The sequence below is a fragment of the Agelaius tricolor genome, unplaced genomic scaffold, assembly GCF_023055355.1.
Source record: "Agelaius tricolor isolate 1412-34295 unplaced genomic scaffold, bAgeTri1.0.p SCAF_7, whole genome shotgun sequence".
In the NCBI taxonomy this organism is placed as follows: Eukaryota; Metazoa; Chordata; class Aves; order Passeriformes; family Icteridae; genus Agelaius; species Agelaius tricolor.
The window spans coordinates 7634871-7659447 of record NW_027269267.1 but is presented as its reverse complement, the minus strand read 5'-3'; the positions used below and the strand labels follow the sequence as shown (position 1 = coordinate 7659447).

Below are 24577 nucleotides of genomic sequence, written 5' to 3'. Positions count from 1 at the left end.
GAGGATGTTAGCTGATCCTGAAAAATTAAGTGATTTCTCTGCTGATCATTCTAATATTTGAAGGTTTTTGGCTTTTCTTTGTTTGAAATGTCTTTTCTTCTGTGACTTAGCCTTTACTTAAATGTAATGACAGGCAAATTTACTTTTTGCTATTAAGAGAGAATCTCAGTTTTACAAGAAAACCTCTGGTATTTTAAAGATACAAAGGAAATCTCTTCATAAGACATTCAGCTAGTCTAGACAAACTGTCTGTAACTCCTACTCAAGGAAGGGTTAAATAATCCATCACACTGCTTCTGCTGCTGAACACCAACAGTCAGAACAGCCCAAAGGCACCCACAAAGGGAACTGACTGCCTAAGATGCCTCTCATGCAGACAAAGGTACTTGTTTGCTGTGATCAAAGTCTCTTTGGTCTTGAACTGCTGGGCTCTGCACAGCCAATACAAAACAAAGCCAGTTGCACACTAATGCCAGAAAGGAAATCATCTCCTTTACCCAAGTCTAGACAAACCAAGCAGCAGCAGCATCTACAATTTACTCCAACTCCACTGTGCCACAGAGCTCAGTGACTGACAGTGTTTTAATGGGCAAACAGCTTAGGTTAATTTAGTTTTTCTCAGATAAAATAGTACAAGTTGCAGTAAATGCTACTGTGAGGGACAGCTGAATTCTCAAAGTCCCTGCACAGCACAAGGAACTCAGCACAAACAGCACCTACAGTGCACCCTGAGTAATAGACAACCACCTAGCAAATGTAAGAATGATGCCAATTCTGTTCTACTTGGAAATTGTGTAGTGGAATGATGTCTGAATGCTGGAGAACAACTACCATAGCAAAACTTGTTTTCTGGTTCAGTGACAGAACAATGTCAGGAAGCAGAAAATTCTTCTCAGGCAGCAATAATCCAGGATATAAGAAAATTTAATTTTGGTTTGTTCCACTTCTGCACATGCTTCTCTTTGCAATTATTACCAAAAGCCAAAATAAATTTTTGTTGTTGTTTTCTTTGTTAACTGACATGTTATAAAGCAAGTTTTGTGAAACTGGTGTGCATGTCTTAGTTCAGTCATTTTAAAAATTCACTACAGAATGAACTTTTTAGCAGCACTTTCAGGATTCCATACCAACAAACCAACAAAGTTTTAATTATACTTGCTGCTACTTACCAAATATCCATAAAGTACTTCTGCATACCAAGTTTGTAATGCTTTTAAGAAGCACATTGCCCCTTTTCTGCTTGTGCACTTGCAATACTCCTCCAAGCCTCTGAAACCAATGCTTTTAAAACACATTCTCCTCCTTTCACTCCACAGAAATCAGATGTTAATGATGAAGGCAGTGCAACTGAGCTCAAGCCTGTTTCTAGCAACATTGAGGTCACAGCTCAAGGAATAAGGTTTTAACTTGCCTGACTTGTCTCTGATTTTACAAGAGGCTGAAAATACCACAAATCTTTACAGACTGTCACTTATGCTTTCCTTTCTAAAACAGGTTAAGCTTACAGAGCTAACATACCCCCATAAAGAACCAATCCAGTAACAATTTTGCCTATTAACTGAGTCCCAGCACAATTACAGGTCATCAAAGAAATATTTTCTTTCATAACAACCACACACTTCTCATGTTATTTAAAGGACAAAATTTCTCTTCACCAATACAGACAGGAAGAGTTTTTCTTCTTTAATCTCAGCAAAGCATTAAGGAAATAATATTTCATTTCCCTTCTTTATTATCTGGTGATAAGCAAAGAACCACCTAAAATTCATACTTAGCAAAAGTTGAGTTAGAACTCAACTAGTTAGTTCGATTAGCTAAAAAATCTGTGAACTTGGAAATTGTATCGAAGTAGGAGATGGGACTTGCAAACAGTGCACCTGCATGGCTTTTTACCTGACTTCTGAGAGAGTTTCCCACTGCCTCTGAACTTTCATGTGATGCCAACAGCAAAAATCACATTGTAATACACAATTTCCTTTACTGTCACAGGGTATTTTGAGGGACTGACATGGACATATAAAGCTTTGTAGTAACCAGCTGGGAATAATGGACAGCTCCTCCTGCTAGACAGAGCAAAGATTGTTTAAGTACTTGCATATAAACCCTTTCAAATTGCATGAGCCTTTCCCAGGTGCTAAAAGGTTTGATTCAAATCTGTTCAAATTTCTTTCACAAGTGTCCAAATTTGAAATGATGATCCATCACAGAATAAGAACAAACCTTTATAAATTCTGCCCATTTTTCTTGCTCTAAAGTGCAAGAGCAACTAAGCTTGTATATATATGAAATTATCAAAACATATATCCACAACTATACTTTAGAAGTCCACAGAAGTAAAATAACTGATAATAATCTGTATCCTCTATGCAAAATAGCTTTATAAGAGCACTGTAAGAAACTGTTAGCAGAGTTCTTTTGTTAAAATAAACCCACATTTCCTTTCCTCACAAGTTAAATGCCTGACAAGGATAAAGAATATCACTGACATGATAGGGTACATGGAAATGTAAAACGTGACACATCAATAATCTGAGTTAAGGAGGGCCCTGACCCATTTCACAGACTTTTTAGAGCACCTTTCCTGTCTGCACAACAAAAATTAAAACTATTTCTTAACATGACAAGGCACAACTCTTAGGCTGAACGCAGCCTTGTCCGGATTCTGAGAATAATCTGAAGCACAGGGAGTTGCACAAAGTGTTCTCCCCACCCTTTCTTGAAGGAAGAAGCAAACAGAGCCTGACCTCCCTCTCCTCACAAATCTCTTTTGGTGAAGCAACCTGTCCAGTGTGTCTCAGGCTGCACAACCTGTTCTCATTCTCCAGAACGCTGCAGCAGGAAAACAAGAAACCAAGGCAGGGAGGGGCAGAACACTCCACTCAGAAAGGAGATGAATTATGCACCTGCTACTTTGACATAAAAACTCAAATTTGCAAACCCATGAGCTGCTTATGCAGGTTGTACATGCATCTGCAACAGAATTAAAAGTCAGCTCAGGTCCTAGCAGAATTTATGAGCTTAAATGCAGTATATGCACAGCAGTTCTGCTGCTTCAGGGCACGATGATACAGAAGAGTCTCTGCCAGTCAATACCTGGATTAATAAACCATGATGGACTTGAGTTAGCACCACCTAGGGTCACCTCAAAGTCACAGGAACCCTGATTCTTGAGGATATATTAGTCCAGCTAAACACAAGCTCTGGAAATGCCAATGAACACCCCCTGAAATGGCAGTGCCAGGAAAATGGGGCTGCCACTCTCCAAAGGGTCAGTTCTGGACTGGTGCTATGGTAGAGCTCACAAACCTTAAGAGATAATAAAAACACACTGTACATGTTTTGCACATCCAAATGCTTTCTAACAATAGCTGTATTATTGTATCTATTTTTTTCTTATGAGCTACAGTACACTTCAGTTTTCATTTACATGGAGAATTAAGACTTGACTGCTTAAATCATCCTGCTCCATAAATCTTCAGTCATGAACAACTAATTAAGGAAATAAAATGGCCTCAGAGCACAAAGAAATTAATACTCTATATATATGTGAGTGTACATGTATATATATGTTTATATTCTACATATTACAGGCAGTTTGGCTAGCCTATTCATAATTCCTAGGTAAGCAGGATTTAAAAACAGCCTAACTGCATTATAACATTCTTAAGCTGAATAAAGAATAATTAAAGCTCAACACATTTTTTACAGCTTTGAACCTTGAGCATTGAACCTGAGCCTAAAGCCTTGAACTTTTCTGCAATCTTGAAAATTTATTAAACTGGCTTTCCACTCCTTTTTGTTTCCCAAATGCCACAGAAAATCACGAAACTGGAATCCATTTAAGCCTTTTGTTACCACAAGCAATATTATTCAAGTGATACTTGTGCCAACTTAAGAACAGTCATAGACACAGAAGTGCTGTGTGCTGTCAGCAATAAATACTGGAATCAAAGCAAACAACACATCTATCATAATCCATTTTTAAGAGTTTTTGCAAAAATACATGTACCAAATAAAACTTTGAGGACAGCTACAATGGATGTTAATGAAAGTAAAAATGGAAGTAAAAATGTAAATGCTGCACAAATGTAGCAACCATTTCTTCTATAGAGTATTTTCTTTGTTTTGTTGTTTTGTAACTGCAAATTTAACTTTAAAATACTGCTAAGGTTCACATGATAAATATTAGACAAATCCAGCAGCCTGTTGGTAGTCATGAAATCTGATTCATCATCTTCAGCTTGGAAAAGGATTTTGAGATACAAATCTATTATTTACACATAGTAAAATTAGCAAGCACAAAGAACTCCCAACCTTGTAAGAAAATTTACAAAATCTTGAATTTTTAAAATTTGAATGTTAAATATTTTTCTTCTTTTTCTAGTATACAGATATTCCTCACTACTATAACACATGTTCACTGTACTCACTTGATACTACAAGTTACAAAACATTCAGCAATAATTGATCTTTGAGTTGAAGTTTGATCACTCTTTGAATGGGTAAAATCTGATGGAGAATGGACTTAGACATTGAAATAACTCATCAGGATAGCATCAGATAAAAGGGTAAAAACCATTGACTTTCTACCATCTTTCAAGATCTAAGGAGCCGTGGAGTTGCAACAGGACCCACCAGAGCCCTGCCCAGACAGGAGGCTCAGGCAAGGCCCAGAACAGAGCTGGCTTGTTTGAACAAGTTCTCCTGAGTCCTGATCCCTGAAACACACAGTCCTTCTTGGAAACAGTCAGGTGGAGAGAAACCCACCAAAGCCAGCTACCAGATCTCAGAACACTTTTCTGCGTCAGACTTTGTGCAAAAGCCTCCAGACCAGATGAAAATGACAATTTACTCCTCAGTAATTTAGGAACACAAACAAAACTGCTCCTCTGTCCCTCCCAGAGTGCTTCAGCTACCAAGATCTCCATTTACACACACAAGTAACAACACATACCACATTGCAAAGAAAATTAGTTTACATCACTGTAGTCCAGAACAGTCTCTAAATCTCATCAGGAATTGGGCCCTTGTTCAGTTGGTTCAACTCTTCCTCTATGAAAAGAGGAAAATGTCAAAGTGACATCCATTAACTTGCTACTAACACAGCAAGACTGTCTGCTGCCAGACAGGCTCCATCCAACTATGGCAGGAACAAGAATCCTTAAGCTCTCCCAGTCTCAGACAGCTGCAGTGGAAAGTTCAGTCTGTAGGGATACAAAGCCAGGATCTGTTCACTTGGTGAGGTAAGGAACTCTTACCTTCTCATTAATTACAAGAAGGGCAAAACAAAGCTGTGAACAACTATGCACCCAGTACCCACAAAACATAAGTGCAGCAAGAGTGGGGGGATGCAAAATTCAGAAGCTTTGTACCAACTGATAAAGGAGGGCAGAATCTTCAAAGACATATGAAACAAATCCTGAAATTGGCCTTATCTCAGTGTTCCCACATTTATCAGCTCCTACTCATTAAAAGCAACCTCAGAACCAGACCAATTGTAATTGATTCCTGTTTTGGGCCAGGAGACAAACCAGGACAATCACAAATACAGATTCAAACTGAGGCAACAAAGCATGTACAGGTACTGAAGGTCCAAGGCTTGTTATTCATAAGAGTAATTGCAAATTCAGCAAAACAAAGGACTGCAGAATCCTCTCACCTAGTACAACATTCTTCAGAGGAGCTACTTCCCTTGTGCAAATCCAGCCATCAGTTTGCAAGAGGCAAAGATGATAGTGCAGTGTAGTGCTGAGAGCAAGGGGGAATCAAATTACTGCAGTGGCACATGAGAATACAGATTTGACTCAGGATGTGAACCTGCCTTCCTATCAGCAAACAAACTGTCACCACAGCAGGACCAGCTCTAAAGCTCTGTTCTACAACATAACATGTCTAAATGCTGACACAGAAGAGACACAATTTTATAAAGAGACCTTCTCTCCCTATCTGGGTTTATAACATTAAAGAAATCCATTTTTCTTGCAGTAGTTATCGCTACATGGAAGACAGAAAAAGACTTCAAAATGTAAATTGCTTTTATAAAAATAATTATATTATTATAATATAATGTCCTCAGTCCTCAGACCAGCATTTGCAACACAGATTAACCTGCCCTGAAGCTGTAAATAGCTTTGACTGTTACTGTACAGCCCATGATTCCTCAGTAGTTACTAAATACAACATGACCAAGGCAGAAGATTTGATTGTGTTCTAAACACAGAAGGACAAGCAATGAACAAAGCAGTGCCCTGCATCAGCAAATGACCAAGTCTTCACATGGGAGTGAAAAAGCCAACGTGTAGCTGCTGGGATGGACACCAAGGAAGGGGAGGGATGTTTTGCCTAAGCTTGAATGTGTTTGCTTCAATACCAGAATCAGTAATTAAAAGTTTGTTAACTGACAATTAATTAAATTGATTGGAATTCCCTCCAAATTAGTTAACTCTTCATTTGGGTAAGTGATAGGGGAAAGTGAGGATGATGACACTAAAGGAGCTGAATGACCTTCAGTAATCCAGAGTAAGAGGAGTTAATCACACAGATAGCTCACACCAACTGAACAGGACATGGCCAAAACAAGGAAATTGGTGGCAAAAAGCCTGGTAGCCCAGACCACTTCTAGAACGAGGTGCATATTTTCAAGTCTTTAATTGGTATTTATTTGCTGACCAGTCCTACCAAGCAGACAGGAACACAGATAAGCTACTATTTATTGCAGTTCTGATAAGATTTGAGGCTTTCTCCTCTCCCTTCATTGTGTTACCTTGTGCATACACTTTCTCCAGCTAGGGTGCTTGTAGCTTAAGGCAAAAAAAAACAAACCCAGAACAATGCCTATGAGCTATTTAGGAAAGAACTGAGGTATCAACCATGGCTATCTACAATACATGCTCCTACAGTTCCTACTCCAAAAACCCAGACTACATTTCTGTCCTAGACAAAGTCACTGGTAGCCCTTGCAAGCGGTGAAAATCTCTTCTGTTTTCTGACGATCTCACACCGATTTCTCAGACTCCAGAATAACACAGAGCACACAGAATTATCTTCCCCTAAAGATAATATCAAGAGTCTCAACTGAACAAACTCAAACTATGTTTGCTTGTGCTTTCCCCCTTAACAGGATAATTCCTCTTCAACCCCAACAGGTTTCTAAATAAGGTTCATTTAAAAAAGGAAGCAAGACAATCAACAAGACAGTAAAGACTAGGAGACTTAGGGTACAAGTCCTCTCTTCACTTTTTCTCCCAACTTGAATTAAAATAAATCAGCCCAAAGGTAAAAAAAGTACCAAAGCAAACCCAAATGAAGCCACAGGACTGCGGAGTAAGGAAGGTGGAATGAAGAAGCAGAGCTTTACCTTCTCCTGTTCAGTCCTGCTGAGGGGGAAGATGCAAAGCACTGATACTCACCCACGCACTGCACAGACAGTGACATCTAATAGATGTTCCCATCCTACATTTCCAGGGAAGCCTAGCTCCTTTGCTGGTTTTCCCCTCTATCAGATAAGCTATTCAGAGGTGGAGATGGTGGGTGCCCTATCAGCCTGCAGCACAAGATTGGCTCCTGTAGAACTACAGCATCAGAGATGAAAAGCTTCTCTGCAAACCTGTCAGCCCCACTTGTCCAGCCCTCGCTGGAAACACAGGCTCCAGCTTGGAACAGCTTTTCAAAGAGAACGATGAGGACACAAAAGGATACAGCAATGATAACCTGTACAGACCTGAAAAGAGATGTGTAACATATACCTATTGTAACAAACATTTTTGTGGCAGCAGCTTGGATTCAAATCCTAATTTGATTTGGCAAAGGAAAAAAAAAACTACTTTGCTCAGGCAAAGTAGTACTTCATAAGTCATTTTCACGACTCATAATGCTATAAACTAAGGCAATATTTTTAGTAAGACCTGCAACTGTAAATTGTCACTATATCACAGGTAATGTAAAAAGTGACAGACATTAAGAAATCTGCAGTAACTGGTTCTGTCACAGTAGATAAAACTGTATTTTAAAAATTTAATTTTATTTAGTCTTCTAAAGGAAATCAAGAAGCTTGGGGTTTAGACTGCTGACTGTGCTAGGAGCTTTCAGTGGAACTTAAAATAACTAAAAAATTACTTTACAGATTTATTCTAAGTATTAAAATTAAGTTCTCGTTTAACTGCCTTAACAAACACTAAGATACCCTGAAACAACAAAACATTACTTTTTAGCACCAGCCTCTTTTGCAATTGGGCTTTTCCTTCCACAGCAATTTCAAAAAACAGAAAAAAACCCTGACCACTGAATATTGTAGGCAAAAGAAATACACAGAACAAACCCCCTTCCCCAACCAAGAAACACACCATAAATCTTATTCATATGAAGTGATCTTAAAAAAAAAACAACATCCCATGAAAATCTCTGTCATAGATTTTAAGTAAACCAACCATAGATCACAGTGATTTTACTTACACTGCCAATTTACTCACTGTCACTGTGTGTATTTGTTGGTTGGATTCATATTAGGAAATTAAATACATACAATATATTCAGTGTGAGTAGCCTGTCCCTGGTAAATGTCATCATTAAAATAAATGGCTTATAGCTGGAAAATGCCATGCCAGAAAGGGCTCAGTAACACACAGAGCTGTAACACACAGGTCTCTATCCCAAAGTTACTGCTTATACATGGAGTGGTTTTAAAACACAGAACCAGATAAAAATTCAATGCAGTATTAAAGATAAAATTTAATTAATATAAAATATGTTCATTCAAGGTTTTATTAAGTGGATTTTTACCTAAAATATAACTGTATAGACAATAATTTATTGCTTGTACCTAACTTCTTTCACTCCATTAAAACAAGGAATATACTGGAAGAAAACTGATGGTAGGGATGGTAGAACTTGAACATCAGATAAAATGTACAAAGTCTTGAAGAAACAAGTTCACAGATCTCCTCAGGACTTTCAGGTCTTAGACTTATTTAAATTTTCATGCTTCTCTTGACTGAGCAGCTAAAAAGCTTCAGTATTCTACTGTGTATGATAGCCAAGACATACTTTTACAAGATAGTTTCCAAACACAAGTATTTCCATTTGACTTCATATCAAGTAGACCTAATTGTTCCTCTTAATATTTGTTGTTTCTCAAAGATTTTTTTTTTACTTAAAAAGATTACAAATATATTCTTTTTTCCCCTTTTGAAGCAACTCTTACCCTGGGAAAGAGCCATTGCTTGGCACTGTGTATAACTGGACTAAACACTCTCCTACATAATGACATACTATGGAGAGCTCTCAGCTTCTACATATTTCATGTATTACTCATAAGTATTTGCTGATGCAGATGTTAGAATGAAAATTTCCATGGAAATCCGTGTGCAGTTTCTACAACTGCAGTACAATTGTGGCACTTTGTCACTGGTCTTCAGCTTCACCATATTTTCCATGCTTAATTTTTCAGCTGGAAGAGCAGTTGGATCATAGGAGGATTATGCTATGTGTGTTCACTTTACTTTAAATAGACAGACATATATACACTGCAGATGAAAAATATGCCCCCTATTTTAAACTCTATAATTCTCACTCCCAACTGATTATTTAGGGGGTCCATTAAGATTTGCTAACACATCTTTACTTTTGCAAATTTCCATTGCCTATAGCTCAAAAACATGTTCATCTCAAATCTCATTAAAACACCAGTAAGTGCAGAAAAGCTCTAAGAGGAATGTTTGTAGCTGACTGATGGGAAAATTGCCCAAGATTGTGACATACCTACCAAACTTAGCAGAAAACTCTGGATACTACAAAAGAATAGGAATCTGTGCATCAGAAACCATCAATCTTGCTTTTATAAAAGAAATAAATAAAATAAATATTTTAGACAAGCCTTGCAAAGGATTGAAACTGTCCCAACTGAAACCCACACAACCAAAAGACAGGGGTTTCACCCACGTCCTACTGCTATGGCAGCACACAGGTTTGTCATTCTAACAGAGCTATTGCACAAGGATCATTCTTTATCATACCACAGTGACATGTATTTTTAGATTCACAAAACAACAAACCCCAGCATTTAAGAGTCAAAAAAGGTTCTCTTTGGATCAATGAATTAACAGAAACTGCAGCTCAGCTGCAATGAATTTTGAATTTTGTTGATTGCACAAACCAGAACAAAATACACGCTAGCACATCCAAACAGAAAATATTTGAAAATACAGCTGATGCTTATTATCCTCCTCCCCTGTGTTTGTAACCAGCCTGAATTCCAGCAAGCACAGCTAGAGCCTGTTTCTGGACTATTGGCAAGAATCAGGATTTGTTAGACAAGTACAAAGTGTGTACAGAGACAGAAATGTTTTGAAAAGCATTTTAATTTTTCAAAACCTGAGTTGGACATACCTCATGAATTCTGCAGAAATTAAAGACAACAATATTTAAGAATGAAGTCTTGAGAATATTTATAAAATAAATCTCTAAAAAAGTGTACTTCCAGATTTTAAAAATAAATTTTATTAAGACTTTGATTTGCAAAGAGGGTGAAGAAACACACCTTTGTCATTTGGCTTATTGTACTGGTAAAAGCTCCAAGCATTGTTTACTGCTCTAGGATAGCTGGAGCAGGAATATCTTTCCTTATCCCTCCAACCTACATTTCTTTTTCAAATACCTTTGCTTTACTCAAATTCTGTCTCAAACAATGAAGGATGCTGTAATTAAACCAGGTTTTTAGAGAAGAAAATCATTAGGTTATGTGATAAAACCTCATCTGCAGACCCACAAAGGAGCACAGAGAAACAGTGGCAGGCAGGGCAGGGGAGAGCCCAAACACTGCCCTGCTCAGCTGCTGCCAGTGCTCACAGGAGAGCCACCAAGCCATCAAAGCTATGGACTGGAATCCCAGAAGGGCTGAAGGGACCTCATGGAGGTGATCTGGTCCAAGCCCTCTGCTCAAGCAGGGCCACCAAGACCCCATGGCCCAGGATTATGTCCAGGCAGCTTTTGAGTATCTCCAACAATCCAGAACCTCCCTGGACAATCTGTGCCAGTGCTTGGTCACTCTCACAGTTTAAAAAGTGTTTCCTGAGGTGCTGAGGCAGAACCTCCTGTGCTTGTTTGTGCCACTGCCTCTGGTCCTGTCCCTGGGCATCACTGAGAAGAGCCAGGCCCTGTCCTCTTTGTACCCATCAACAAATTCCTCCTGAACCTTTCCTTCTCCAGGCTTAAACAGCCCTCCCAGAACAACACACGAGATGTTCCCATCCCTTCACCTTAGTGCCAGTCCTTTGCTGGGCTCTCTCTGGTACCTCCATGTTCCTCCTGTTCTGGGGATGCAGAACTGGAGCCAGCAGTGCAGTGTGGCCTCAGGAGTGCCAAGGAGGGGCAGGACACCTCCCTCCCTCCACCTGCTGCCAATACTCTGCCTAAGGCAGCCCAGGATGCCACTGGCTCCTCTTTACCACAGGGGTAAAGCTCCTGGCTGGCTCCTGTTCACCCTGGGGCCAGCACAGGAGCACATCTGCTCTCCTCCAGTCCTTGGGCACCTCTGCCTCTCTTTGTTCACTCCAAGATTATCCTGAATGTCCTCTCAGTGATATCTCTAAGCTCTGTCAGCACTTCTGCGTGTCACAGACATGGTTTATGAAAAATCCTTTCCTTAGGATTTTTTCCCCTGAGAAACTGAGAGGCCTCAGGAACAAAACATAACCAATGGTTATCTGCTGCTGTGGAATGCAACAGGTGCATCTGGGATTGGGCTCATGTGGTTGTTTCTCATTAATGGCCAATCACAGTCAGCTGGCTCAGACTCTCTGACACACAAGCCTTTGTTATCATTCCTTCTTTTTCTATTCTTAGCTAGCCTTCTGATGAAATCCTTTCTTCTATTCTTTTAGTATAGTTTAATATAATATATATCATAAAATAATAAATCAAGCTTTCTGAAACATGGAGTCAGATCCTCATCTCTTCCCTCATCCTGCAAACACCATCACATCTGGGTTCACATCTGTGTAAATACATTTAACAATTCATTATCCTCAGGTGCTTCAGGCCTGTTTCAGACTGGCAAAACACTGAGTTCTCAGACATCTCTTTTGCTGCATACTTCACATATTTAAATACCAAATGCAAATACATAAGTCATCATACTCTTAAACTGTCCTATGCATCCAACTAATACTCAGTAAAGGGACAGACAAGGCTGAAGTATGAGATTTTAAAGCATTTTTTGAATAGCAGTGAAGTGTGCCTGTGATATTTTATTTTTGGGCAGAGCAAGGATTAGGCTCTTTAGAATCCTGCTCAGCTACAATCTTTTTCACACTATGGTTTGGGAGATATGATTTGCAAAGCAGAGTCACATTCAGAGTGCCTGACTGAGGATGCACCTGTAGCTGACTGGGATGAGCATTTCAATGACAGGCTTACCACTGGCAAAACCCCCACAGAACAAGCCTAGGACAGCTATCTCCAAGACTTTTGTAAGCTATTCAGTACACCCACAGGCATCATCCTGTTTGGAATAAGTGGTATTAACTGCAGCATACCTTTTCACTTCTGTGATTCATGCTGGATCACAAGCCCTATCTGAAAATGTTTCTGCCAAACCTACTAAGAATTTAAAGTGTTTTAAAGTTTAATTTTCAGTGACACCTGCATTCTAAATGGTTGTGAGCTTCTGGGAACAGATGGGATTCAAACAACAGGTTTCAAGGACCAACCAGTTTTTGTCCAGGTGAGGTGATGCATTCATTGAAAGAATTCTTCATTGAAATTTTCCTGAATTAGCAAATACCCTGTAACACTTGAAATGACCAAAATGAGCATAAATTATGTTTTTTTCCTTGAAAAATGGTTCAATATTATACACTACCAGAATAGATGCACTAGTTATTTCAGTAAAGATTTTAATCAAATGGTGCCTAAGCCCTATATTATATGTACAAAGAGGAATTAACTTTTAAGTGGCAAACCTTATTTCACTGAGATAAATGACATGAACTTTAAAGGAAGTTTTCATCATAATATTTCTTGGCATTAGTCTTATTTTCTTGTTTACAAATGTGAATATATTTTCTTATTTCACATCTATGGAAGTGTGGTATAGAATCATAGGACAGTATGGGTTGGAAAGGACCTTAAAGACCACGTAGTTCCAAACCCCCTGCCTTGGGCAGGGATCCCTCCCATTAGACCAGGCTGCTCAAAGCCCTGTCCAACCTGGCCTTGAACACTTCCAGGGATGAGGCATCCAAAATTTCCCCGGGTAACTTGTTCTAGTGCCTCTCATATAAAGTGAGAAAAAAGATCACAGAGATGTTACTGTAGGAGCACTTTTTAATCAATTATGATTACTTAAAAACCCCCAAACTAGGCCAATTGAATACTCAGTTATGTAACAAAAATAACAGTTAAATTATCTATTATCTGCTGCATAAATTCTGTTTAGTGCTAATTGCATAATCATTTCCATTATTATATGTGTTCTAAGAATTCCAAGATACAGCAATTTTTTAATTAGCACCCTAGTAAGTTATTCTTAGAATGAATCTTTATTAAAATGGCAGTTAAATACACTTGATGTAGTTGCATTTTGAAACCTGTAAAGTGTACCATTTTTATTTATAAAGCTGGGAAATGTTGCTTGCACTTGCTGCTCAGCTGCACGACACCTTTATCAAAAGCAGCTTCATGATAATGTCAGGCAAACATCTGGCAGCAAGTCCACAGTGTTTTCAGCCACTGGGCACAGCAGTCATTTTTCACACTGCTGGCACCACAGTGAAACCAAGAGCAGAAGAACAAAGCTGTCAGAGCCAGCAAGCAGCCAAGCAGCAAAGATTAAAAGAGAGGGAGGAAGAGGTGCACCCCTACAGAGCCATTGTGTGTTCAGTGCTGTACTAAACCCAGAAAATCAGACACATGTTAAAGGCAAGGGACTGAAGTCACACAGCAAACAAAGCTGTCCTTTTTCTAGAGACTGATTAGAAGGAATAAAGAACCAATTGCTTGAGACACATAAAAACTTAATTATTTTCCTTCTACTTAAGCAACAGTGCATAAAAAAAATTAGGTAAATATGCTTTTATGCTTTAAAGTGGGTGTAATAAATTCCCAAGCTTTCACTCCTGAAGATGGAAAAGAAAAATGTTTCATGAACACTGCTCTTAATATGCTTGCATCAGTATTTCCAGAAATTTTATGTTCTTGAAGTAAAGTAATACCATGCAGTTGATCTCTATAACTCTTTGCTTATGATGTGGATAATAGGCCATATTTCCCTATAGAACATCATATTTGCTTCCTGGGACAGATCAAATTTGCATGTGTGACTCCAAATGAGGTCAAAACAATGATAATTTGGTCAGTGACACTTAGTATCCCACTCCTGGAAGCCTGTATCTGGAAATCCTAAAAAAAAAAGAGAAGACCCCTTACACAAAATGCTGTATTTTACAAAAAAAAAAAAAAAAAAAAAAAAAAAGTGACACGTGAGAAATGTGGTCCCAAGACTGAATTCTGTATTTGCAACCAGAAAAATATGGGCACCATTTCTGCAGTGAGCTGGCTTCCAGTAGCAAGGATAAAATGAGCCCTTAGAAAGAAACCCTTGCTAAGTGTTGATGCATTCCTGTGACCCTTTATATGGATCTGTTCTATGGCAAACATGCTGCCACACTTACAGAAGTGTCTGCTGGGGGAGAAGCCTGCGTCCATCTCTTATGTTACATTTCTGCATAGAAGAAGTATTTAATTCTAATGACACTTTGTCTATGAAAGTCACAGCAGAGCTATTAAATTTAGATATTTATGAAATTTGTACTCCTCATAGAAAGAACTGTATTTATAACCAAACCAGCTGACAGCTTCTCCAGAAAAACAAAGAAACCTCAAATCCTCCATTAAGTTAAAAGAAGCAAACCCCTCAGAAAGGCTCAGGTAACATTCCCTGTACCAAAACAGGACCAGTTCCTGGTTCTGGTCCTACCCCTTTGTGGAAGAAGGAGAGCTGAGACAGGAACAATGCATTCCCCAGAAAGGCAGAGTCTTGAAATTACAAACATCAAAAGTGACTTCAAGTATCGATCTTCAAGTCCTCCTGAGAGGCATAAATTACTACAGGTCCCTTCTATCATGACCCAGATATTCTTAAAAAAAAATTCCTAAAAGGCATTATTTTTTATATTTGATTTTATATTAGCAGAGGTACATGATTAATTCAAATTCTCCCTACCTCTTTATCCCAACTTGCTTTATTGTTTGTACAGCCTACACAGAAACTACAGTGGTATTTTAAGTACCAGCAACATAAACTCCATGACAGTCAGACTAGTTTTAAATCAGCAAGATTTTAGAGAGTTTCTTTTCAAAATTCCACATTTGTGCATTTTCTTATGAACAGAGGTGTCACTAATACCATGTGATTTTTGTGGTCTATAAAAAGATGCCTCAAACTCTTCACCACTGAGACACACACACTAGATGAATCTTCAGGAAACTCCTGTGTAACAGCAGTTACACCTGCAACTCTACAGTCACTAAATACTTGGATTATGGCTTCTCATAGGGTTAAAATGGTAACTCAAAAGCAAAGTCAAGCTGGTACAGAGCTTTTCACTCTCTGAAATATCCTCATATTTTCTGCCTTCAAAGAAATGAAACCTATAATGGTGCCTTCCTCCTGTTTTCACTAGATCACAGAAAAGCTGGTGGGAAATGACCTCTGATGGACATTGGGTCCAACTCCCACTTAATGTGAGATTACTGCACACACTGGGTCAGGTTTGCTGTGATTTCATTGAGCAAACTCTTGAAAACCAGGCTCAACCTGAACCTGAACCTTCCAGGCAACAATTCCTGGCCATTTCCCTGTGTTCCAGCAACTTCCACTCAAGCTCAGCTCTGACATTTTTGTAGTTGAAGACCACATTAAACACCCTCTCAGCCTCCTCTTCACCAGAGCAAACAAACCCAGCTTCTTCAAGCTCTCTTCGCCCATCGTGTCCTTATCCTTTGCAGGGACCTTTCCAGCTCAAATGATGAAGCCCCAAACTGGGCACAATAGTTCAGGTGTGGGCCCAATAATGTCAGACAGAAGGAAGGCACCTGCCCTTGATCTGTGAAATCTGGTACAACACAGAACTGACAACGACCAGAAATTCCAGATTAGTTGGTATTTCCAAATCAAAGGCAATGAGTCACTTGTTCTTTCTTCAAATCCAGTCTATATATGGTACAGTATCATGAAATATGATGACATACAGATTTGTAGTATTTTTTACTCAAAAGAGATGAGCTCAATGCTGACAGTACATTTTTTTCTGAAACCCTTGAAAACATGCAGAGAGGGAAGTGCAGAATCTTACAGACACTTTTGTGAAAAATAACTTATGATTCACTACAGCTTCCAAAAGCTAAAGATACTGTCATGCAATTCCACTATGAACCAAATAAAGCCTTTTGAAAACACTGCCCCCACAAAATGATTCTAAAAATGCAAGTCTAAACAGATTAAATAAGTAAAAATAAGAAAACAAAAAAGGGTAAGCTGTTTAATGAAATAAGTGGAAGAAAATAAGGTCTCAACTTTAAGAAAATCTCTCACAATCTGAAAGGTATTCAGGGATAAGATTTGTGGGCCCCTTTGTAGCGGGGGAAAAACCCCACAAGACAACAACTAAAACACAACAAAACCTTCCCAGTTTTCATTCCAATGCCCCATTAAATAATTTTGGAATTCTTCTCCTGAAGTGGATTATGCATAGCAAGGCCAGTTTAGATTCAATTATCTTGCCCCTCTCTGTGCTAGAAGTAGTCCAAGAACTGTATTTAAAACACTGCTCTCTTGGTTACAATTTTGCTCTTTGTCACAGACAAAAGTATTTTGCAGACTGTTTTCACAGCCTGCTTCCAGAAAAACCAGTTTGGGTTCTGAAGGAAACTTCAATCTCTCCTTATCAGCTTATTCATTCAGCTTCCCAGTGGCCTGAATGCATACAAACCTGTGTATCAACCACACACACCACCCTAATAAACAAGGTGTAGAGTATTAGAAGGCTGGAGAAGAACAGGTAACCACTTTCTTTGTGAGGACATTTCAATAGAAATGAACTACAGGTAAGAGAACCTAATATATGTTGAATTAAATTCTGAAAAACAACTTCAATGCACTATAAGCACAAAACACGGCCCTTTAAATTGCTTTAAAAACACTCAGCATGTTTCAAGAAAGAAATCTGGATTTAAGAAAAGGCAGATAAATTATGTGTATTGGCTTCTAAGTAGTAAGGACTCATCACCATTCTGTTCCTGAGAAATGGTGCCTGTGTTAGAGAAGGTAACTAAAAATCAGACATGCGAGCTGTGCAGAGAAAAAACACAATAGAAAATGCATGGGATGTGAAGAGAGCTGCAGAGGAAATGGACAATCAAACTAAGATGTGAGCTGTAACAAACTCAGAAATAAGGAATATGCTTCTCACAGTTTTCTATACCAGAAGTTCTGAGCATAGCAACTAAGAGCTGTACTTGAAAATAAGTTTATTTACACTGATATATTGTTTAGACCTCAATGAATCAGCTACTACTGGCTTCTGAGAGCATCAAGTGCTCTTCCACATGGATTCTCTCAACTGAACAGTAGAAAAGAGACTCTTATGTCTAAAAATATTCAACCTTCACATTTTCTTATTTTTGATTTTTTTTTAATCTCTGTGATATGAGTGAACTGTAGTAGAATCTGTCAACGTGTAAAATATCCAACATTAATCCAACAGATCACGTGGCCACTTGAGCAGTGACAAGGTGTCAATATACTTCATTAATATGGCTGAATTACAACACTACAGAGATTGATGATACACAATATGCAAGACCATGAATACTAATACATAAATCCAATAGAATTTAGCCTAGATTAGATTTGCTAGCTGTCTGGCATCGTTACATTGCATTAATTTACCCTGCTATTATCAAACCACTCCAGAGATGCAGCGAGACACAAAAATCACTTGAGATGTCTGTGTCTACACATGCTGTGAGTACTGAGCAGCCTTATGGAAAGAACACCATACCTGATAAAAGTTTGTCTTATTAGCTAGTGGCTTCTCCATCATATGCCACAAATGCTCACAATAACACCAACTGGTAACACATCAGCCTAGAGAAGCATTTCAGCTTGTTTTTGTTACAATAATGGTATCTCCTTATTAGGGGTAAGACACCAGTAGGTATTTTTCTAAATCAATTGTTTAGAAAACAGTCCCTTTAAAACATATTTGATGCCCAGCTGTCTCACAGGTTAAAGAAATCAAAACTAGTTTTAAAAAATTGTATCAAAACTAGTTTTAAATTATCTCCTTTTTAGCACAGTAATGCTATGCCTAAATTTTCTCCCTCTGTAGAATTGCAACTATATTGGCCCACAGATTACATGTTGCTACAAACACCACAGGATCATCTAGGTTGGAAGGACCTTCTGGAGGTGATCTAGTCCAAACTCTTGCTCCAAGCAGGTCAGAATAGACCAGGCAGCTTGGAGCCTTGTGCAATCCACTTCTGAGCATCTCTGAGGGTGTTCTCCATGAGCTCTCTGTGCAATCAGATGCAGATTTTTCTTTTCTTTGTCTCTAACTGGCATTTCTTCATGTTGCAATTTGTCCACATGGCCTTTTGCCATGTCACTGTGTGCCCAAATCAAGAGTCTGGCTCCATCTGCTCTATATCCTTTTATGAAGTAATTGAAGACAGCACCAAATCTCATCTCAGCTTCTCTTGTTAAGGCTTGACCAACTCAGTCCATCTCTGCTGGTCTCCTGCCAGCACATCATTGCTTTTCTTGTACTGGAGAAACCAAGAGTGCCCACAGTGCTCCAGGTGTGGCCCCACAAGGAAAGAACAGAGGAACAATCTCTTGCTTTGCCTTGCTGGCTGCACCTCTGCAATGCTCTGCAGTTGGCTGCCTTTGCCACAAGAGTACACTGCTGACAAACAAAAATGAACTTCTTACCCATAAACACATCATCCTACAGAGGTGTTTGTGTAAAACCACTCGAGAACAAAGACTTTTTAGATTTAATCTGAAAGTGTGGAGGCACACTGGGATCGTTAGCTCTTAGCACTCTAGATCTATGTGAATTAATGGAAGGAATTGTCATCAGCTCCCTCACATGCAGAATGTCCTGTTCTCCCACTCCTGTGCCTCAAAGAAAGACTGGAGGTGGAGAGTTGTGCAAAAATAACCTTCAAGAGCAAATTGAACTTGCAGAGGTCAAAACTTCAAGGTAAAGAGTATCTCCAAGGGTTAATCTTATCACTTCATTACAGCTCACACTTTAACACAGTTTACAAACACAGCTTCCTCACAGGTATATTTACTTTATACCAATACCACCATGGTGGCTGCCCACCAATGTGCTTAAGGAATGCCACATCAGAAATAAACAAACAAACTAGAAAAAAAAAAAAAAATTAAAACCCCCTAGAACCTAGATAGAGGTGCAAAAAAACTAAAAAAACAAGCCAATGAAAAACAGGAAAAACAAAGAGTACAGAAGATGGAAAGAGTCTGTGAAAAATTCACATTCTTATGTTGAACTAAGAACTTGTTCCATGCTCACACATTTATGTGTCTTTGTGTCTTAAAATTACAAATCTAAGGCATAACAATTCAAAACCTTTAAAAGAACCAACCCCAAAACAACAAAAACAAAGAAACCCAAACAACAATCCTAAAACCACAAAACAAAACAAAGCACCACTAAACACAGAAAATGCTTATGATCATACCTCAATGATCTGCTACCTGGAATTAAAATTACAACAATACAACCAAAGTGGAATTGGAAAAACCCCAGAGTTCTTAATACACTCCCAAGCCTATTCTTTAGACCCAGGCAGAAATTGCAAACCATCCACATTTATCCTTTTTTCAGTTAATCTATTTTTACTGTTGGCTTTTCTTTTCCTCCTGATGAGTCCCTTTTCTTTTGCCTATGACTTTTCCCTTTCAGAAATTTTTCAAGGCCTCAAAAGGTTGAATTTTATTGTCATGGAGCCAGGAAGGTAATATTCCACCAAAGGCAGAAATGTGTCCTGTCATCAGCAGTTCAAATGAGGCTTAGAAAAAAAGGAATATGGACACAACCTATTTAAAAGGTATCAAACCATTTCAATAAACATTCAGTAGCTCAGAATGCAATGGCTTTGGTATAACTTGTCAAAATCATGATGGAGCTAATCAGAAGCTGAAGATTGTGGAAAATGTGGCTTATATTTTGTTACAGGGCTAGAAAAAAAAAAAAAACAGCAATGGCATTATTAAGTGAAAATATCTGGCAAAACTGTTATTTACCTTGTAAATCAAGCTAGTCATTAAGGCTCAAGATACTGTTTGTTATAAATGCCAAAAAAAGTCATTGATCCTTTTATCCTTTTTTTGCCAAAGTAGGGTTTACAAGGATTTTGATGGCATCAGTGGAACCCTCCAAAAACAGTACTACACAAAATAATTATGATCTCCAGAAAAAATATACAGGACATGCAGAATTCAGCAAATGTCACTCAGCTGGCAATGCTCTTCTCCATGTAGGGTAAAAGAAGAACTTTATGCACACACAAGTTGTGTATTCAAGATAGATTGTTTTACTCTAAAGCAGGAAATGTTAGAGAGTTATAGCCTTGTGTTTACACTGTAGCAGTTCTGCAGCATTGCCTGTAATCCTGACTACGTAAAAATATATTTTTACATAATTTGCACTTTAGTAGCAAGTCTTCAACCATTTATAGCAAATTACTTGCTAAAACTAGTATAACCAAAACTCATGTGTTCTTGCTTTACTTCTTGTCTATGCTTTTTTGACTCAGAACTACCTTTTTTCTTTACAAAATTCATTCTTAAGACAAAAAAATCAAAACAAAAATAGAAATGGCTTAGACCTAACTATCTTTCTAGTATTTATGATCACCACTGAATATATGTAGAAACTACTAATGATTAGAAATGCAAGCACTGAGCTAATTTTGAGATATACAACCTTGCTTTAAAACTTCTAGAAAATATAAAACAGAAAGTACCATAAAGAGAGCAAACATAGGAAAGGCTGACAAATCAAAAAAACCTGTCTGCTGGGAGTTTGCTTAATTATTAATTCTTACCTTCTGTGCTTAATCCAGGACTTGAAGTGAATTTTGCTACATCGACGATCTTCACAGCGAACTGCTGCCCCGTCTCCCTGTTGATGCATCGCCGCACCACGCTGAAGGGACCCCTGCAACAGAGACCAGCCATGAAAAACCATCCTCCTCCTCCTCCTCCTCCTCCTCACTGGGCCACAATGCCCCTGCCTCTCAACAAGGTTTTGATGTGTGCATTCAGGTGTAGTATCTACACAGAATATACCTCTCGTCCTTGCTGCCCATTAAATGTAAAACGAATGGTTCCGACCACTGACTGGTGTAAAGAACATCACTGAGTTCTGTATTTTCCTGTATTAAAGACATTTCTTTTGCCCTGCCCCTTCAGAAAGGCTATACTCTTAGAAATCTTATGTAATATGCAACTGACATCATCATTATTAAATTTTAAGTGGACATTATTTAGATACAAAATCCAAATGGGGAGGTAAACAGAGGTGAGAAACCCATTCCTTCTTTCAGTCCTAATCTGAAAGGATAATGGACAACGACAAGAGTAACAGAATTGTGAGCTGTTTCAGTTTGTCTGTTTTACACAAACTAGGTTTATTTAAAGTTTGGCATCACTAGATACAAACTTGTGATGTACATCACAATGTTCTCCATTACAATATTTTGAAATTCCACAAAAGCTCATGATTTTCTTTCATTTATGATACTTGGAGAATCCCAGAAGTTAGAAATTAAAAGATTAAAATTAGTTCAGAGAAATGTCACTATTGCACTCAAATAAAAAGAGTAGTTATTCTTTGATATTGAAGTTACATTTGCCAAAACATCAGTCAGAACAATGGCAACCTTTTAAAAACCACCAGCACAAATGAGTATTTTTGGGAGCACCTTTTAGTAGGTGATTTAAGTTTTTGGTGCCTTAACTTCCAGTAAGGAATCTTCTGTCCAATGTTAATAACAACCAATACGATCAGATAAACAGGGTATGTCAAGCTTTCAAACATGACATATAAATATGTTATGAAAACAGAATAGGATTGTTTCAGGAGTGCACTAGCTGTGGCACATCAATCCTTTTTTACTGCTACTTATGTAATGACAGACGTGAGTTCTAAAGAAATCCATTCTGAAGTCTTCTCACAAAGATGTGAGGGAAAAATTGAAGATGGAAAGAGCCTTTGTTCAGTTTATTGAGTGAACATTCACCTGCTGAGTGAAATAAATGCTTTAATATAGCTTGAAAGAAAAATTCTTCCATTCAAACAACGAACTGGAAGTTAGTTGACATGTTCATGAGCAATGGGATTGCAAAGCAACACCATTCTCAAAATAAAAGGTACCCTGAGGAGGCAGAAATGTCCCTCTGAGGGCACTTACAAACCTTAATAACTGGCTTTTGGTATTCCTTTACACACCAGATGATCTGAAGTGTGTAATCCATCACACTACCAAACCTGTACTCACATAGCTAAACTCCAGGTTTTGTACTCTTTCAACGTACAACATACTTGCAAAGATTTCTTCAAATAGGATTATTTCTGACAGAGAACATGAATACCAAAAGTAGTCAATGAATGCCAGTCTAAATATTCACAGTAAGGAAGATATTTATTAGCACAACTATGGACATGTGATGCAGTCAGAATAAACTACTCAAGAAAATGCATGTTTGCTTTCCTTCTTCTTTCCTTGCTCCAAACACACAATGAAATCCCCCATACTGATGGCTATTTTCCCTTCTGAATCCACACCCCACTATTATTCAGTACTTGGTCTTTTACCAAAAATGACCACAGATATTTTTAAAAATATGATCAATTAAAGCCTCTAATACATAGAAATCCACTTTCATCATTACATGGAAAAGATTCAACTGACTTCATCTGGCATTGGAAGGATACAGCAATTGGCTAAGAATCCTCCCTCCATGTTTCAAAAAGTGATCTTCTATGAAAAAATTCCACTTTATACAGATCAGCATCACGATTTTATCCCAAGTTCCTGCCTCCTCTTTTAGCATTCAAAGTAAAATTGCTTTAAAAGAGCATCAATACATTTAGATTATGCTAATCTAAAAACATTTCAAAACCTAAACTGCAGCTTTGGAATAATGCTGGCAACACCTCCTTTCAATCCTAATTGTCATAAATCACTAGAAACTAAACATATTTATTTCAAATGATCCTTTTTCTCATTGCCATTGTCCCCCATCTCCCCCCCCAAAGCCTTTCTGGATACATTAAATAATGCTTTAAACATATTCTGATATAGAAGAGTAGATCTGGAGTGCAGAGACACCTTACAAGACCATATCCTTAACTTGCAGGCAGATCCCCAAATTCTGTAAATTCACCCAAACTCTACAAATATCAGAAATTCTCACTGTTGCCTGAGCTACGTTTTTATCTCCTGGTTTTGCCAAGCCTGGGCAGGAGAGCTTGCCCATCTACCAGTGTGTGTATGTCCTTTCAGCAGGCAAAGAGAGCTGGAGGAATCATAAATCAAAAAGGAGCCTACAAACTGCAGTTCTGAGAGGATCAGATCTGTGTGTAACCTGCCCTTATCTTGTACCACCATATCCTGATTTCTCCTTCCATTATCTATTAACATTTTAAAATTCTGACTTGAACAATTTCCTTCCTGCATATTAAATCTGGGACAAAAAATTTAGAGCATTTTATTCAGTTCTGTAACAGAAAAGGTACAGAGACATCCCTACCATATAAAAATTTATGGCCATATTGAAACTACACTATGATTATGACAGAGGCTTCTCTACTTGGATTGAGGAATGTCAAAGACTCTTAACTAAACAAAATGTGCTGTAAAGCACACAATACAAAAATTGGGGTTGGAACCAAATGATCTTTAAAGTCCCTTCCAAAACAATCCATTTTATGATTGTGTGAATTCAGTGACACCCACAATTAACTCACTCTGTTGAAACAATACAGCAATTTCATACAGAAATAAAAATACTTTTAAACACAACCTGAAGAAAGACTTGGCTATTTACAAACCTCAGACTTCCAACTTTTTCAAAACACTCTCTCTGATACTCAAGCTACACACAGCCTCAAAATAGTGTTAAGACACTACATTAGATGAATGTATCCCATGACAATAGCATCACAACAAAAGCTTGTACAGTCCAATTTTAGGTAATTTTAAATCACTCACAAGACACGCCCTGATCAATTAAGCAGACAGCAGCACTTCCATGTGCTAAGTAACACAAAGGAACTTTTAAATAAATTATGGTTGCAGTTATTCCTCTCCAGCTGCAATGGCACACAGCAAGTTTACAAATGAAGCCCACAGTGATGCTGTATAACCTGAGTCAGGAAACAAGAATCCCTGTTTCCCAACACAAGAGACTCAAGCCTTATTTAGAAGCTGAGTAACAAAAGTCTTTGAGCCCACCCCGAGTCTCAGCACTGAAAGCACC

At 38.2% G+C, this 24577-nt stretch overlaps 1 protein-coding gene across 7 annotated transcripts in view; it reads right to left on the bottom strand.

The window, feature by feature from the left end:
- The window catches only part of CASK (calcium/calmodulin dependent serine protein kinase), a 189106-nt gene that overhangs the window by 118266 nt on the left and 46263 nt on the right, over positions 1 to 24577 (bottom strand). For all 7 annotated transcript variants that reach the window (XM_071430281.1, XM_071430280.1, XM_071430284.1 and 4 more), the window contains exon 2: positions 21139 to 21251. In XM_071430281.1, the coding sequence (XP_071286382.1) occupies positions 21139 to 21251 (113 nt within the window). The remainder of the gene's footprint in view (positions 1 to 21138; positions 21252 to 24577) is intronic.